Source organism: Echeneis naucrates, chromosome 5 (genome assembly GCF_900963305.1).
Source record: "Echeneis naucrates chromosome 5, fEcheNa1.1, whole genome shotgun sequence".
In the NCBI taxonomy this organism is placed as follows: Eukaryota; Metazoa; Chordata; class Actinopteri; order Carangiformes; family Echeneidae; genus Echeneis; species Echeneis naucrates.
The window spans coordinates 14,069,179-14,085,692 of NC_042515.1; the positions used below are offsets into that span (position 1 = coordinate 14,069,179).

At 41.2% G+C, this 16,514-nt stretch overlaps 2 protein-coding genes across 2 annotated transcripts; both read right to left on the reverse strand.

The window, feature by feature from the left end:
- Positions 1-5,419: 5,419 nt before the first annotated feature.
- Positions 5,420-6,409, reverse strand: LOC115044161 (neurogenic differentiation factor 4-like). Its single transcript, XM_029503032.1, has one exon. The coding sequence runs from the start codon at positions 6,407-6,409 to the stop codon at positions 5,420-5,422; it is 990 nt and encodes a 329-aa protein (XP_029358892.1).
- A 5,270-nt stretch (positions 6,410-11,679) lies between these two features.
- endou (endonuclease, polyU-specific) lies at positions 11,680-16,393 on the reverse strand. Its single transcript, XM_029503244.1, has 10 exons — positions 16,264-16,393; positions 15,092-15,166; positions 14,847-14,969; positions 14,640-14,762; positions 13,359-13,530; positions 13,056-13,261; positions 12,316-12,429; positions 12,120-12,226; positions 11,891-12,033; positions 11,680-11,809 (listed from the first exon to the last, which is right to left on the reverse strand). Exons 2-10 carry the CDS (start codon positions 15,147-15,149, stop codon positions 11,689-11,691), a joined length of 1,167 nt encoding a protein of 388 aa, XP_029359104.1. The 5' UTR covers positions 15,150-15,166; positions 16,264-16,393; the 3' UTR covers positions 11,680-11,688.
- Between the last annotated feature and the right edge of the window lie 121 nt (positions 16,394-16,514).

Sequence of the window (16,514 nt, forward strand, 5' to 3'; positions counted from 1 at the left end):
TCTACTGCTCACTTTCCCTTTATTAGCTTCATTTTGCATCCAACACCCCAAGTGAAGTTGTGGTGGAGCTGGGATGGGATGGAAATAAGAATGGGAACCAAATCAACAAATATGATAATGTGGGATACTGTGCACCAGTATATTTTTCCATTAATGTGTATCAGTTCATGTGTAAATTCAGATTGGATATCCTAAATGTGCTTGCTGCAGTTGTTTCAGAGAGGTGTGAAAGTATTTGCAGGAAAAGCGAAATTGAGGCATGGCGCAATGTTGAGTAAATGTCAGTCTAATTCTGATATGCAAAGACGCTTTCAGGTCTGCCTCACCTAAGGATTATACGAAGCATACGTGGGAGTTGGTAAATGAACACATTTCCGAACATCTAGTGTGTGGATTTCTCTTCTCTGAATGGCACAAGCTGGTTAAAAAGTGTTTAATGCAAACAGTAAACGCAGTAAACGTTCTGTCCAGTGCAGCCTCCTCCCTCTTTGACACTCCTGTGGAGGAAACGTCTGCAAAGCTCTTATCCCAGCTTAACATGGCGGGCAGGGGCCTGTGCTTTCATTTCAATAAGGACGCACAAACAGACACACTAACACCTTCTGGCAACATGCGTAGGGGTTAGGTTAAGGGACAGTGGGGAAGGACAGCAAACTGGAGCAGTAAGCACATTTCACCAGGGGCATACAGTTACACACACACACAGATTCCTCCCTCTCCCTCTCAGGGTCGCTGTCATCTCTCCAAATCACTCTCTCACACTCATCGCAATAAAATTTTTACAAGTACACTTTCCATTACATCTGGCAGGGTCTCTTCTCTGATCTTTATATGGCTCATCAGTGTTTATGTATGTTTCCGTTCCCCCGGACATGTGGAGTAGTTTGGGCTAACATATCAACTCACTGAGCCAGTAACCGAAACTGCTGCTGTCCACAAACGTAAAGAGAGGATCAGCTCTAGTCTCTGTTCACCTAATTTCTGCCTAAATTGGCACTGGTCTCTGGGACATGGGAGCACAAAAGTAATGAGACATTTCTTTCATTGAAGCAGGAATATTTTCTCTGCAGGGGAAGGTCACACAAGGTCAAACAGCCTGAAACTACATTTATAATTGTACAGCTGAAGATGATAAGAAGAACTGCTTTAGTGTGTATTGGCATTCGACATTCATTTGGTTTTTTTATATTAACAATACGGAAAATGAATATTTAACCAGGGGATATTTAAAGTATCATTAACTCTCTAATCTAAGAATATAATATGTCTTTTTTTGTTAAGGCCTTTAAAGGAATCCAGAACCGGCAGGTTTTGAATGATTAATATAACATGAGGAATTATTGTTATATACAGTTGGAGGTATTGAAATAATGCAATATAATAATGATCTATTATTATCATCTCCTTATTGGCTTCAAATAATATATACAACATTCAATAAAAGTAAAAAATGTATTTTGATGCTGAATGGATGGCAGTATAACTTTTATTAAAATACTACAGAATATTGTTCGTGTGTGTGGCTGCTTTTAACTTCAGTGGACCAGCAGTGAGGAAGAGCACCGTCTGTCTTTGTTCTTCATCTTTCCACCTCAAGGATAAAAGCACCTCTTCCCTATTAGTCCTTGCACTTCAGTATTGCCTTTGAAGATTTAATCAGTCAGATTTACTTGATTAATCCTTTTTTTATGTCCTTTCATGGTAAATAATTACCGAGTTTGATACAATTGCTCTCAGGATAGGGAAGACAGGAAGCAGGCTTCTGATAGAGCAGAGTCCCCAGGTACCTTCATTAGCCTGATTATTAAGATTCAAACACTCCCCATCAACCAGTTTACTTGTAAATAGGTTAATTCTATTCCCACTCTTCACTCACTCCGCCGTGAGAGCACCACAAAATCTTTTTTGTTTGGCTCACTCCCTACAAACATCATGTTGGAAATTTGAGCAACATCACCATTACAGTACAAAGACCGTCAGGTTTTTCCAACAGACTGTGTTCAATAGACGGCTGAATCTCAATCTATTATTGGTTTTGGAAAGGCGAAGGAATACAGGAAAATATCTGTGAGATGATGACACCTTGTGGCCAGATGTTCATCTTTTATCCAACAAGTGATTTTATTTCAGCAAAACTTTCACCACTTGGTGGCAGTGCAATTCTGCTCTACTCAGTTAGAGACCTTTTTTCTGAAAAAATGCACAGCTTCAAAACTCTTTACAACTTTATAAAAGAGTGATTATGATTTTTTTTTTTTTTATTATTATTATTTTGAACTCGGTGGTAAGTACCGCAAGGGTGCCTGAGTGAGGGTACAGCACTGCCCACTGATTTCCTTTGTTGAGTAAGTTCACAATAGTGCCATGCCTTTGTGTATCAGAGGAGATAAAGTACTGATGCCCCTCTCCCCTCAGGATTAGTGACTTAATGCTCCCATTCAGACGCTGTGCTCTGATCAGCTGCTTAATGATGTTTAGTCCCAAATGACACGCAGCAACACCACACATTCAATCCACAGAAGAGATGGTGCATCGCAGGAGGTTATCCCTCATAAAGAATTTCAAACAAGCAAACCACCATATCCCGGTCTAAGCTAACACGCACACACACACACACACGGAGTCTGTATGGCATATTGTAGCACAGATGCAAATAAAATTGTATATTGATAATACTGTAATATTGTTTTTGTGGCCTTTGTGGATTCATTTAGGTTAATCATGATTAATATTCATTCATTATTAATTGTATTTCGTTTTTGGAGAGGAGAGCTGACCGCTTCTTATGTACAATGTAAACTGGAGTGTGAGATATTTGCGAGCCAGCAGTGTCAGCTTTTCTGTTTCATCCTGAATGAGCTGACCACTAGTGATAGAGGTATCGATATATCGATACTCACACGCAACTCATTTCAGTATTGATTATTCTAGTAAAGTATTGATACTAATTAATACATGTGAAATAAAAGCATGTGTGTCACTTCCCAATTTTTTATTGTAACTCACCTTAGAGTTTTGTGCCCTCTCAAAGAAACAGTTCTGCATACTAATACTCAGCTTTGCTGTACCGCTGGCCACCATCTTGGACAGCGTTTCACTGCAACTCCGCTTGGACAAACTTTAGCACACTGCCTGATATGCATCTCCAGAGATGGGTTTTTTGGGGATTGTGTTTTAATTAAATGAATCATGCAAATTAAGTAATCAGGATTAATGTTAATTTTGACAGCACTAATATACACACATATATATATAAACTAAGACAGGTATGTATATGTATAAGTATTTCCAGTATGTGTCACTGAGATTAAAATCTATTTCACCGTGTCCTGAGTATGGCTCATGGGATGAGTAGCTCATGAGACATCTATCAGGTCTGTTGCCATCAGATACTCATCCAGACTCACAATCAGAGAGGTCAAAGGTCAAAAAGGGTGAAGGAGAATGCAGCCTTTTCTTTGTATTAGGTGCAAAAGTCCCCCTTTCAAAAGACAAATCGTTTTTTGTTTTTTGTTTTTTTTGCCTAACCCATTGGTCCACTATCTATCATGTGGCAAAGTAAAGAATATCCTACATGTCCTGTGGCAATAGGCTGATTTTTGGTCTCTAAAGAACCGGGCCTTGCCCTATTTTTGCTATTCATCCTGCTGCTTTAGCGTTATTGTCTGCTCTCCCTGGTTAGGGGTTCAAAAGCACTGCAAACATACACATAGGCTTATACTAATCCATGGGGGAAAAAAACTATATATTTCTCCCAGCGCAGGTCAAGCGTGGGCTGTTCATCAGCATGTTTATCAGGATTATGAGTATTTCATCCATTACACAACCTCTATCATCATTCTTATCCAACATTTATTCTTTCACATGAGGCGATGCATTGAAAAGTACATCTACCAGAAAAATGATTACGCATCTGGTGACCATGGCTCTTTCAGGCCATTCCCACCAGTCCGTCATGACCCAGTGTGACCTTGTGACCTCTTTGTAGTGACCTCTCAGTGGGTGGCCTTCGCACTGACCAACATAGAGTGTGGACCAAAAGTGGCTGCTCTTAGATCAAATCTTTGATTTTTTTTTTTTTTTTAATTGTATTCTCTATATTTAAAGTACATTTTTGAAATGATGTTCTTTCATTGGCTTTTTCCCCTCTAAAAGAGGACGTCAGTCTTCTCCAACCTAAATCTTCATTTAGGATTTGTCTCTGTGTGTATTTAATAGTGTAGATGCGCAAATATGTGTTGATCTGTGAGTGTTAAGATGTTGTCTGAGAGGAGGTCAGAGCAGGATTATTCCACTTTAGTGTCAGTAGAAAGTCTTTGTGGCTGGGCAACCATGTCCATCATAAATCTTTAACTTACAGTCCTGGCTCACACATCCGCCCTTTCATTAAAGGATGGCTAAAGGATTAGTGCAGCTAAACCACCGAGGTCTGAGGAGAAAATGAGAAACAAAGTAAAAGGGATCTCGTGCTGGCAATGGCAACGCAAAAGGATGTGTCTGCCCGTCAGTGTGCTGGTCCCTCAATCTATCCGTACATCGGTTTGACAGAAAGTAAGCAAAGGGCTCATAGAATTACTTTGTTTTTAATATTTTAATAACATAAACTTTTCCAATAGAAACAGAATGAGAAAGACCAAATAACACCCAATGCAAAACCTGATGGAAAACAGATTTTCCATTTTCACAGTTTTAACCTGAGACCACAGTTTTATTTAGTTTTTTTGCTTGTTCACCTTGCTCATTCATCCCATCCCTCCCTTTGTACTTTCTTTCTGATTATTTTTCCCTGTCCATAAACCTGGAGACACTCTCCAAAACATGGCTACATGGCGCTAAGCAAATCTACATCTTATTGTGCTTTGAGTGCAAAACATGAAATAATACCCAACAAAGAAAATGGACACAAAAGAAATACTGTCAAAGACAAACTATCTAAGTAACAAAGAAAAAAAAACCTGGTCACAAATATATACAAAAACCAGATATCTGCACATCAGATTAAAGTCTATATACACTGTATTAAGTTAGAGAATAAATAACAATACTTTAATTTAAGTAGAAGATCTGATGTTACCCAAGCTAAATAACAAGTGCCAATATTAGAAAACAGGTGACCTGGTAAAAATGGCTGGAGCAAGATTTCCTGCTAGGAGTCTTATTTGGTACATATCTCTCAAGAAAGTGTATCAGTATAAGTCAAGTATTTTCTAATATTATCTGAATGCAGTGCTAGTCTACTGTGCAAGTGCTCACTTCAAACAAGTTTTATCCTACTGTTCTTCTACTAGCACTTTTCTATTCTGAGAAACATCAATCGCTCTGTCTTAAAGTCTGACACATGTCCATCAGTCAATGTTCATGAAGGACTAGACTCTACCAGTCAGGGTGTACTGGAGGTGAAGCAGAATCCACTGGTCCTCTAGATAGAGGTTATGTGTCGTGAGGGCATGTGCGGTGGATGGTAGGAGTCATATGGGCCCTCTAAGTGCACATCATAGGCTCTCTGAGTCTGATACAGGCCCTGGTCCACAGCAGAAGGGGAGTAGTGTTGTGGGGGTGGGTAATGGGGTGAAGGCTCCTGTTTGGGTACGAGGTTACTGCTGATGCTCAAGGGGGGTGTGGGAGGGCCATCGTATGGAGGGGTGCCCACACCGCCGGCATTATAGTCATGTGGTGGGTGATTCTCATATACTCCTCCTTTCATCGCCCTGAGCTGAAGCAGGTGAGCAGAGTCAAACGTACCATATGGTGGACTAGGCAGACCTGGAGAGGAATAGCTCACCATGCCACCGAGAGGGGGAGGTGGTGCCCGAACACCGTGCCTGTCCTCAGGTCTCATGACCACACAGGGAGCTGGTCCCAGATGCAAGCAGCCAGCAACAAGGTTGGTGGTGGGCTGTGAAAGTCCCTTACACAGCGTCTCCATGAAAGCCCTGCTCTCTGTGGACAGCCCCCCCTCCAGGGCCTCAGACAGAGCGCAGATGTAGTTGCGGGCCAGCCGTAACGTCTCGATCTTGGACAGTTTCTGCGTTTTGGAGTGACAGGGCATGATGCTGCGCAGGTTCTCCAGTGCATCATTCAGACCATGCATTCGTGAGCGTTCCCTGGCATTGGCCTTTATGCGCCTTGCACGAAAACGCTCCTGCCGGGCTTTGGTCATTCGCTTTTTCTTCGGCCCTCGTCGTTTGGATTTGTTTTCATCCTCCTGTCCTTCTTCTTCATCCTCCTCATCTTCCTCCATATCCTCACTCCCCATCTCCCTGACCTGTTGGGTTGTTCCACTTGCTCTGTAGTTATGTGATGAGACTGATGTGTCTCCATCAGGTGAGCTCATATTTTCGTCCATCCACTGCAGAGGGCTGACGACCTCCTCTCCTTCGCCTTGTCTCAGATATGGCTTTATCATCATAGTACTGTAGGAAAAAGGAAAATTCTTGGTCAAACATATATTCCTTGGCGCACACACCTAAAAATGTTTGTCAACGTGTAGTAATTGCATATGAAAAATTGCATTTATTTAGACAAATGAAATCCAGTTTCCAGTGTGATCCGTTCATTGACCACCTTTGCAAAAGTGGGTCTGCTGCCACAGAAGTATAAAATTGAGGTACTGAGTATTTTAATTTTGTTCTATTTGAATCCTCTTAATTTTATAATAGTTTTATAAAAGTTTTTGTATACCCTCATATTGTGTACCTATAGGATTGTCAAAGTGTCCTTGCTGAAGACAAAACCTAGCTGATGCAGCACCATCAGTGTATGAATGTAAGCATCTGAAGGGGTGGAGATGAGAAGCACATAGTAAAGCACTTTGAGCTATCAATAGATTAGAAAGGTAGTTTATAAATGTTGCCCCTTCAACCTATACATTTAAATATTACTATTATAATAATATTTAATATTGTCTGTCACAGACTAGCTATTATATTTGTTAGAAATTAAACAACCAACATCTTACTTGTCTTAGACCTCCATGTAAGCAAAAAAAAAAGTTACAATTAAATATTTTTTAAAATGTGAACTGAATCAAATCAAATCAAATCAAATCAAATCAAAAAAGTATGAATATCGGGTGTCTTTTAGATGTCTGTCAATATATCTGGAGGATGTTTCAGAGCTACATTAAATATTTCCATGCAGTGGTGATTTATTTCATTATTAAAATTATCAATAAAATAATAACAAGATTAAGTTATTCTCATTCTGTGTTTCAGCACCGGACAGTTCCCTCCTGAGCAGATTTGTGATTGGTCCAAACAAATATAAAATGACATTATTGTCAGTGATGGCTGTCCTTTTTTTCATGCAATCACTAGTTTTACCCACTGACTCCTCCTCTCCCCCCTTCCCTCCTCTTTTCGGGTAATCCCGGTCAACTCATGAACTGGTAATGCCCCGAGTCTCGGCGAGATCAAGTCACTGACAGGACTTCAATCTGGGGCATTGCAGGATTTGCTCCGTGGATGAGGCCACGACTGTGGGATTAAATGAAAGATCATCATCCCCCAGATCAGTGACAGAGGACTCAGATTGAATTGAAACAGACTTTTCAAAAGCCAGAAATATTAATGTCTCGTCTATTTGCTTTTAGCTAAATCTCAACTGAATATATTAAGATTTTTAATTTTAATTTAAATTTTTTATTTTCGATATATTCACTGCCTGTTGACTTTGTTGTTGGAATCAACTGCTGCAGGTCTAAAACTGAGGTTCACCACATTAATGACAAATAGAGAACAATCATCTGAACTAAAACCATCCATCTCTGGGGCTGCATACATCACATAGATAATTTGAGTGAACTTTACCAGTATTGATGTCCTCCAGAACTTTCTCAGGACGGTTGATATTATGGTGATGCTTCTTCCCTCTCACAGGTTTGTCTCTCTGCCCTTGAGCCAGCGTTGGAGTTTGTTGCTGTCCCACAGAGTGAGTCTGAGTGTGGGTCACTCTGCGGGGGCTCTGGGTTTTAACCTCCACACCGAAGCTCCTCCTCCTCCCTCTCCATCCATCTCCTGCTTATGATGTGCCTGAGCTCGCGCGTGGCTGGCCCGTGGCTCACCGCCTGTGTGTGTGTGCGTGTGCGTGCAGCCTGCCTATGTGGAGGGTCAGGGAGATGTGCATAAGCTCAGTGAAACACAAACAGAAGAGGCCCGGCTCTTTGTTGCTGTGGGAGGGCGGCAGCATGTTGGCGCTGAGCGGAGAGGAGACGCACTCAGGCGGCTGAGCCTAACTGTATGTGACAGCTTGAAGTTGCGTGTGAGCAGGTGTTTCCTCCATTCCCTCCTCCAGCCATCCATCCCTCCCTGTGCAGATAAACTGCAGAACAATTTCATCTCACTCTGTCCAGACGGAGTATGTTTGGTCACACGAGGTGTGCAATTAGTGTCTAATCTGACTTGAGGACTCAGGACCTTTGAAGGATATGAGTGCAAGACTTCTGATTGATGACCTCATTAGAAAGCCAATAATATTTTAAGTTATCAGTATATATTTGATCTTTTAGGTGTCAGTGTCTTGAGGCAGTGGAAAAAGGAATTTATTCATTGGTGGCAGTCTAAAAGTTGGTCACGTCATATGTAAAGAAGGTTTTCATGTTTTAGCTTTAAGAGTGAAAGAAAGATTACAGAAATCATCTCATGAATAGTTCAAGTTTTCCACTATTTTTTGTGCCACTTGTAGGTGTAAATGGTGCAGGGAACAATAACAGTTTGACGCTGTAGAGTGGAAGCATAACAATTTGCTTCATTCTCATCACAATATGAAGTTTATTAAAAACTTGAAATCAACTGTTTTCACTTAAATTACTGTCATAATCTTGCGTTGATGCTGTTGCATGATCTTAAAGTTCTGCGTATGTTATGTCAGAGCAGTAGAATGAGTCATCTTTTTAATTTTTGCAAAAATGTTCACTACTATCTGGCACATAAAACTAATTTCTGTGCTTTGGATTTATGTCTAAATACTTTACCATATCATCTGGTCATCTAAAATATGTGCTTCTGATTCCCTGCTCTTTCCCAGGCTGACCACCCCCCACCCCCCCACGGGTCTCTCAGTCATATTCCACACCTGCAGCCTCAAATGGGAATAACAAAGTCGAGCCTCTGGCATCCCCAGAGTGGAAGTGGCAGGGGAATATGATAGCTGAGGCCTTGTGTCCCGATACACAAACACACACGCACTCCCACAAAACTGTTTATGATGTTTAATACTTAAGTATTATACCTACTCGTACAGATTAAGATCTGCTTTTTTTCTTCTGTAAGTATGAGTTGCATCTTAGTTTGATAAATAATGAGTCTCGACAAAACTTTGTCTTCATTACCACACAACCAGTTTGACCCATTTACTTCACGTTATCCATCCTTCATGTTCCACAAGTGGTGTTGCTCAAGAGCAATACTGTATGTATGCCATAATGTCCCCAGGTCCCTCAGTGCTGGCCACACGTGATGAAAACATCCTGCAGATGGTTTTCTCTTAATGTGCCTCAGATGCTCATCTATTCTCCACTGGAAGTTCAGCTCACTCACCATGTCAAGGTTTCTCCGAAGCCAGACCTTCCTGCACCTTTTCTAGGTACATTTGAGGAATGGGAATTTTGTTGATTATGGTTAAAAAAAAACAAAACAAACAAACCCAAGGGCGGATAAAATTTCACTCCAGTACACACACAAACATGACCTTCCTCTTAATCCCCAGTGTTTCTGTGTGTGATAGTGGGGGACAGTGGGCTTTGTCCATCTGTCATACTGGAAGCCCTCAGAGGGATGTCAACACCACAGCATGAAGAGTATGTGTATGTCAGTGTGCTTGTTTTTGTTTGTGTTTGTGTGTGTGTGTGTGTGTGTGTGTGTGTGTGTGTGTGTGCGTGCGTGTGCATGTGTGAGTTTGTGTGTGTGTGTGTGTGTTAGTGTGTGTGTGTGTGTGTGTGTGCGTACCTCAAATATACTTTTACTGCAGCAAGAGCAACCAGGTTACTTCAACGGACCAAGATTGTCTCTCACTCAACATGTGTCTGTATTCATTTCATAATGTGTGTTGTTGGAAACACCAATGACGATTCAGTCATCAAATTGCCCAGAAAGCATACAAAAGCTCAGGAGAATGAATGTTACCATGTGTTTCATGGTTTCCCATCAACTTTAGAAATGGCCGGCATCTAAGCCAAACTTGAACCTCCCTACAGCCCAGCAACAAGCCTGGGGAGACAGGGGTGATGTTGACCATGTGCCCTTCTACTAACCAGCTCATTGATGGACCCCACTACTGGGTAAAATAGACACCCCCTCTCTGACTGAACCCCTAAACCCCTTTAACCCTACCCGAAACCCTCTGTTGGCCCCCCGTTGTGCGTGCTCATTGGCTGACCGCCTTCAGGCGTCCCTTTTCCACGGGTCCATTGTCTGGCCCCATAAGCAGCTTTGTTTCTGCATGTGCAGCTGGGCTAGCCCGCACAGCCATTAGCCGCAACACGCTGAAGGGAGAGCGGGATAATATAATTACAAAACAAAAGTCAGGTGGCTCACAAGATCTGCCAGGAGAAGCCCATCTGGGGGAGATGCAGGGACATGCTGGCGGGTGGCCAGCTATAATTCGATTATGAAGTTGTGTGAGTGACAAAAGAAACAATTGAATCTTTTTTTCTTTTATTTGCCCCACTGTGATTTAATTTGATTCTATTGGGGCTTTAAAAGGAGGGTAGCATGAAAAGAGAGAGAGAGAAGGGAGAAGATTTACTCTTCTAATTTTAGAGTCACCAGCTCAGAAAATGTGATATTGTCTGACAAGGTAGAAAGAGAAATTCTAACTGGGGCTCACTTTATTGTCATGCTGTTATTTAGACTTAGCACTTTGACTGCATGTGATGCCAAAACCAAATGAATCTTTAAGGGCCAGAGTTTCCCTGCAACTGACTGGTCTTGTGCTCTTTTTTTGCATGAATGCACACAAAATGGTGGACAATGGAATCAGTGGCAGATCCATCTCCTGTAATACTTTCTTTAAACAAGGCTGCAAGTGTGTCCCCCTGTTCTGTCAGCAGACCAAATTTTATCCTGTTAGTCACCCTAGATGAGTGAAAGAGGAAAATCAACCCCCATCCCAGCTGGACGCACACGCACACACCCTAGGATTCACCCATTCACAAAGACACACACACACACACCCAGTTAACCCCACACTGGGGAGTTACAAACACAGCTCCATGGACAGCTGATAAGAACAGGTTTAGCTGGTGGCTACTGTTCAGAGCAGGTCAAGCAGAACAGGATCTGTTAATGTTTTTTTGTTTCTGTAGTTCATTCGGCAAAAGCCTGCATTTTGTTGTTGTTGTTTTTGGGTTTTTTTTTTTTTTTTCTGTTATAAAAGACAATACCAAATTGTGTGAAATGCTCACATGCTCTTACTACTGAGGGGTCGGTGTCAGTATTGTGTCTGCTCAGGGTGTGTAAACGACCATTTTTTGTCCCATTAGGCACAGTTGGTTCATGCTCCTGGGAGAGCACCGCATTCTCATACTCAGTAAGGCTGTTCAGAAATGTTTCACCACAGATTATTCCGTCAACCGTCTGATTGACAATTTATTCATGCAAGTTGTTCTGCATCCATCAACTGCAAACCAAAGAATCAACGTTTGAAGATAGATGCATTTATCTGATTATTTTGATTTGTTATGGGGCTATGTTAGCTCCTGGGTGATGCAGGGAAGGCAGAGCCGATGAACTTCTTCCCATCGCCATAGAACGAATTTTCCCAAGTGTACGTTTGGATTATGAGCTCCTTCCCTCCCAGGCTCAGTTGACACCTGAGGACAAAAGAGAGTAAAAATGAAACCAGAAAAAACTCACAAACCAGAGGACATCACAGGACATGTAGATTAACTCACTGTTTCCCAGGGCGGGTGATGTAACAGAGGCTGTAAATGGCAAAGTCAAACTCTGGGCTGCAGCCAATGACTGCAGAGCCAACCTGTTTGAAGTAGCCATCCCACATGAACTGCATCCCCATCACATCGGGGTAGGAAGTCCACTGAGAAAGACAAAAAGAAAGATATTTAAAGGAGGGGTTCATATCACAACACAAACAGAACTGTGATCTTTACTGTGGATCCTTACAGGCCCATTGAAGCTGTGGCTGTAGTAGTTCAGCTCTCCCCTTTTTTCAAGAAGATAAAACTGGATCCAGTTATGGAAGCCAGACACCTTTCCGCCCTTGATCTCTCCTACCACACAGGATACAGTTCTTAATAAACACATGGGAGATTATTTCTAAAACAGCTGTAGTGTTTCAAAACGTTTGCTTTGTCCGAACCTGCAAAGATGTGCTCAAAACCACTGGAGTCCATTTTGTTATTGTTGCGGGAGTACAGACCAAACCACATCATCTTCAGGTCCTGAAAGAACTCTTCCTCTGATGCATAGACACCTTAAAATGAAAACTAAGATTTATTTTCATTACTTCAACAAAAGTTTCAAAATGGTGGATGCTAGAGGGGGAGACGTGAAACTCTCGTGAAACTTGTGAAAAGTGATCCAGTGATGGTTGTCCGCACATCCTTGAGTACACTACAGACTTTTCATTTCTAATTCAGTAGGGACCAGCTGGTAGAATCAAGGGAATGTATTGGCAGAAATGGACTATAATATGCATAAGAACATATTCACAAATGCATCACAAACACCCCAAAATAAGAATCATTGACCGCGTTGCACTGCCACGTTTCTGCATTTGTACAGAAAGGACAATGAAAACATTGTTTCCCAGGGGGGCTTTTTGTGTTTTTATGAGTGCCATTGTAGTTGCTCCAACTCAGTTACAAATGGATGGAAGAAGAGGGTATTCAGTTGGCTGCAGTCTGAAACTTGATGACACTAAATCCAACACAAAAGTCCTTGAGCCAAATTGACAAAAATTAAACAAAAATAAAAGCCAAATAAAAACACCTCAAGTTATACAATTAAGTTCTGACTTTTAGTTTTGTCAGAGATTAGATGGCTCGTGCTGTCTGAGCAGTGTCAGGATGTACCACACATGCACCTGGACCTAGTTACCCTTTGTGTAGAGGAAAGCAAAAAGCTCTCTTCCGAGCTCAGTGTTGGACATCGTCTCCTTGACAAAAGCCTCCTGCTCAGCCAACTGCTGAGGGGTGAAGTCCTCTGCCTGTCCAGTCATCCTCTGGTAGTTGTCCAGCACAGCCAGAAGAGCAGCATACGTGGGCCTGGTGAAGAGAGCCTCCTCATCCACGTAGCGGAACAAGCTGGAAGTGTAAACACATACATAGGTAACACGAGTAAGAGAAGTAAATATCTCATGATCGCGAAGAGGATGCTTTGCTACTGAGAAGGTCTGCTCACGGCTGAGATGAAAGATCCGTCTGCAAGCTGGTTTGAGAGTCGGACACCAGAGTCTGAGCATTAATGATCAACTCTGAGGCTGAAGCCTTGTTTGAGTCCAGAGCATAAAGTGTCTCAGACACGGCCTTGATCTCAGCATTAGTGATCACACTGCCACTGCTGCCCCCATCACCTGTGGAAAAACATTCACTGGAATCCTGTCACAGTTTACGCTTTTCTCTACAAATGTACTGCTGCTCAGTAATCAGTCAGGAAAATACAAATGCAGATTTACTGAAACAGCACCTCACCACAGCTGTCTTACAGCTTTAATTACTTTGCATCTCACATGTCCAAACTCCTTTTTATAACAGACTATAATCACCATATAAGTACAATATAAGTTACTTGTAGACAATATCAGAGATTCTTGTGTAACATTAAACGTTAGCATAGTAAATAGTTCATCTAAGCTGCAACTTGACTGCCTACAACATTACTACTCCTTAGAAAACAGCAATAATGAATTTTACTAAAATAAGGTAAGACACGCTGAGAGGACCATTCTTCGTGTTGAGTACTTCGTTTATAACACTTCTGAATGAAGGTTAATTATCAGCTAAAGATATGGAACATTTATTTATTCATTCATTACACAAAGGACATAAGTGAAGTTGAGGAAATAACTTCTTTGCTTAAATTTTTAGGTTTTATGTATATTTTTTTATGTTATGTAGCTCAACAGTGACACTTGCTGGTCGGATACGAAGATCTGACCTACACTTTAGTGTATTGCAGTCAAGCGAAGAGACTGACTGACTCTTAAGTCAAAGTATCAATACCGCAATGTAAAATTTTAGTAAAATATTAAATAAAATGTCCTGAAGCAAAAGTCAAAGTAACTAGGTCTAATTATCAATAAACTATCAAAGTATTAATGAAAAAAAAAGGAACATTTTCTCGAAAATGTGTCAAACATACACTAATATATTAGTACTGTTGCATGGAGGGTTCTACTAGTTTGGCTAGTTCTACTACTGTCATATACAGTCAAGTTTTCCTCAACCCGGGGGTGGTGCTTCCTCAAGGGGCCACAAGATTAAAAACAACAGGTTGCAGTATATATCACAGTAATACAGTATTTTTGAAAGTGCAGATTCAGGGCTCATTGTCTGGCTGCTGACTGTTTACATTTAGAGTGCTCCATGTGAAAGTTAGCAGGTGCTGTGTGAATAAGAGGTGTGAGCTACAGTATAGAACATGAGATGACTGCAGCTACAGGCAACACGTGGTTGGTCTTACTGCCACAGAGGTTGGCGTAGTCGCTGCAGCAGTTCTGGTACTGGGTGCACTTGGAGTTGCAGTGGCACTTGTTCTGAGAGTTGTATTTCTCATCACATCTCCCTTCACAAGATGAGGCTCCAGCTAGAATAGACAGCCAAGATGCAGGTTATTGGATTTTTATCGAGTCTGACTATGTGATAATAATAACAATCACTTGACTCTCACCTTTGCATACTTCAGCGTAGTCTGAACAACAGTCTGAGTAGCGCTCGCAGTGCGTGTTGCACTGACAGGAAAAATTACTGTCTGTTCCATAACCACACCGACCCTGACAGGAGTCCAGGGAGTCTGGGAAGAAACAGGAAAGATTCACATTTTTAATGACATATTATAATTAAATGTCAGATAAATGTTGTCACACATAGGCAAGTGTGACAACAGAGCAAAGAAACAAAAAATAGGTATCTTACTGCTGTATCCCTGGCAAAACAGGGTCACACAGAGTGCAAGGAGAGCAATGACCTTCATCTTGGCCCAGCAGCAACCTGAAAACAAGGTAAACTGTCTGTTATCATGGTCTCCCTTTTATAGCAAGTTTGACCTGACCAATCCAAACACAATGGTCTTACTAACCCATCCCATTTGTCAGGTGTTAGTCACTTCGGTGTGATCTCTGTGGTGTTTCTTGGTTGAAGACAAAGGTTATTTATCACAGGTATGGATCAACAAAACGGGTCAGGCACTGAAGGGCCACAAAACACCTTAACGAAGTGAAACTTTCTCAAAATGCTTTTAAAAATGCATGTTAAAGCATAAATAAACTCTCAGCCCGACTCACGTCTGTGAAACTGCACACCTGCTTGACACACAGGCCGGACATTAATTAATAAAAATAAAACCATATTAAGGCCTGGGGTGTGCTAAAAATTGCAATTTGGGACTTTTTGAATTTATTTTTGTTGGTAATTTCTATAAAATTAAAAGTAAAATGTTTGTTTTACATTGCAATACAAAGAAACAATGTGATCTAGAATAAAATAATTTCAAGTAATAAAGTGTTCAAGGCCCCGTTTTTATTTCTCCTGCCAAAATTCCCAGGTGCTGGTTTTCACAGGGTCTGTGCAAATTAGCTCAGATTGCCCAGAATAGCTCACCTGTGGCAATGTTAAGGTAATCTCTCCCCATGGGGGCAAATTATACCCAGTAAAAAAGTTTAATTAATACAACAGTTTATACAACACAACACAAAACAAATGTTCAATGGATTTTAAAACATAGAAAGGCATGGTTGAAATCAGATCATTTATTTATTTAAAAGAAGGGACAGTGGATAAATGGACATTCAAATGTAAATATGTCAGATTATACCCACAAGCTAATTTCCATCTGTAGTCTCCTTGGTAGTTTTACATTTTACTTAACAGGACCACACCCTTTGGTTTCATGGTTTTTATTTCTTATCTAAATAGGAAAAGAAGACATTCTTGTTTTTTTGGTATTTGCTGTCTGTGCATTTTTAAGTAGGGGTGGCTCGATAGCACTTTTTCATACCGATACTATGACCTGAACATCTGCCACTACCGATCTCACTCCTTCTTTTGGAGGCTTTTTAGAATGTTAATAATACATTTACTTTGCTTACTTTTGTTCTTAGAACTGGTTGACTGTAAAAAGTCTTCATACTGAAGTTTGTGTCAAAGCCTCCAGTGCTGCTGCTGCTGCTGCTGCTGCCCTTCGGGACATTCGCTTTGCACAGGTCGCACTCTGTCTTTCCTTTTCTTCTTCTTTCTTCTAATCAGATCACTCTGTACAGTGACAGACTGGGAACATGTATCATTTTCAGTGTTGCAGTCACTGGATGAAGCCTCAGAAATGTAAGAGTACTCCTGCTCT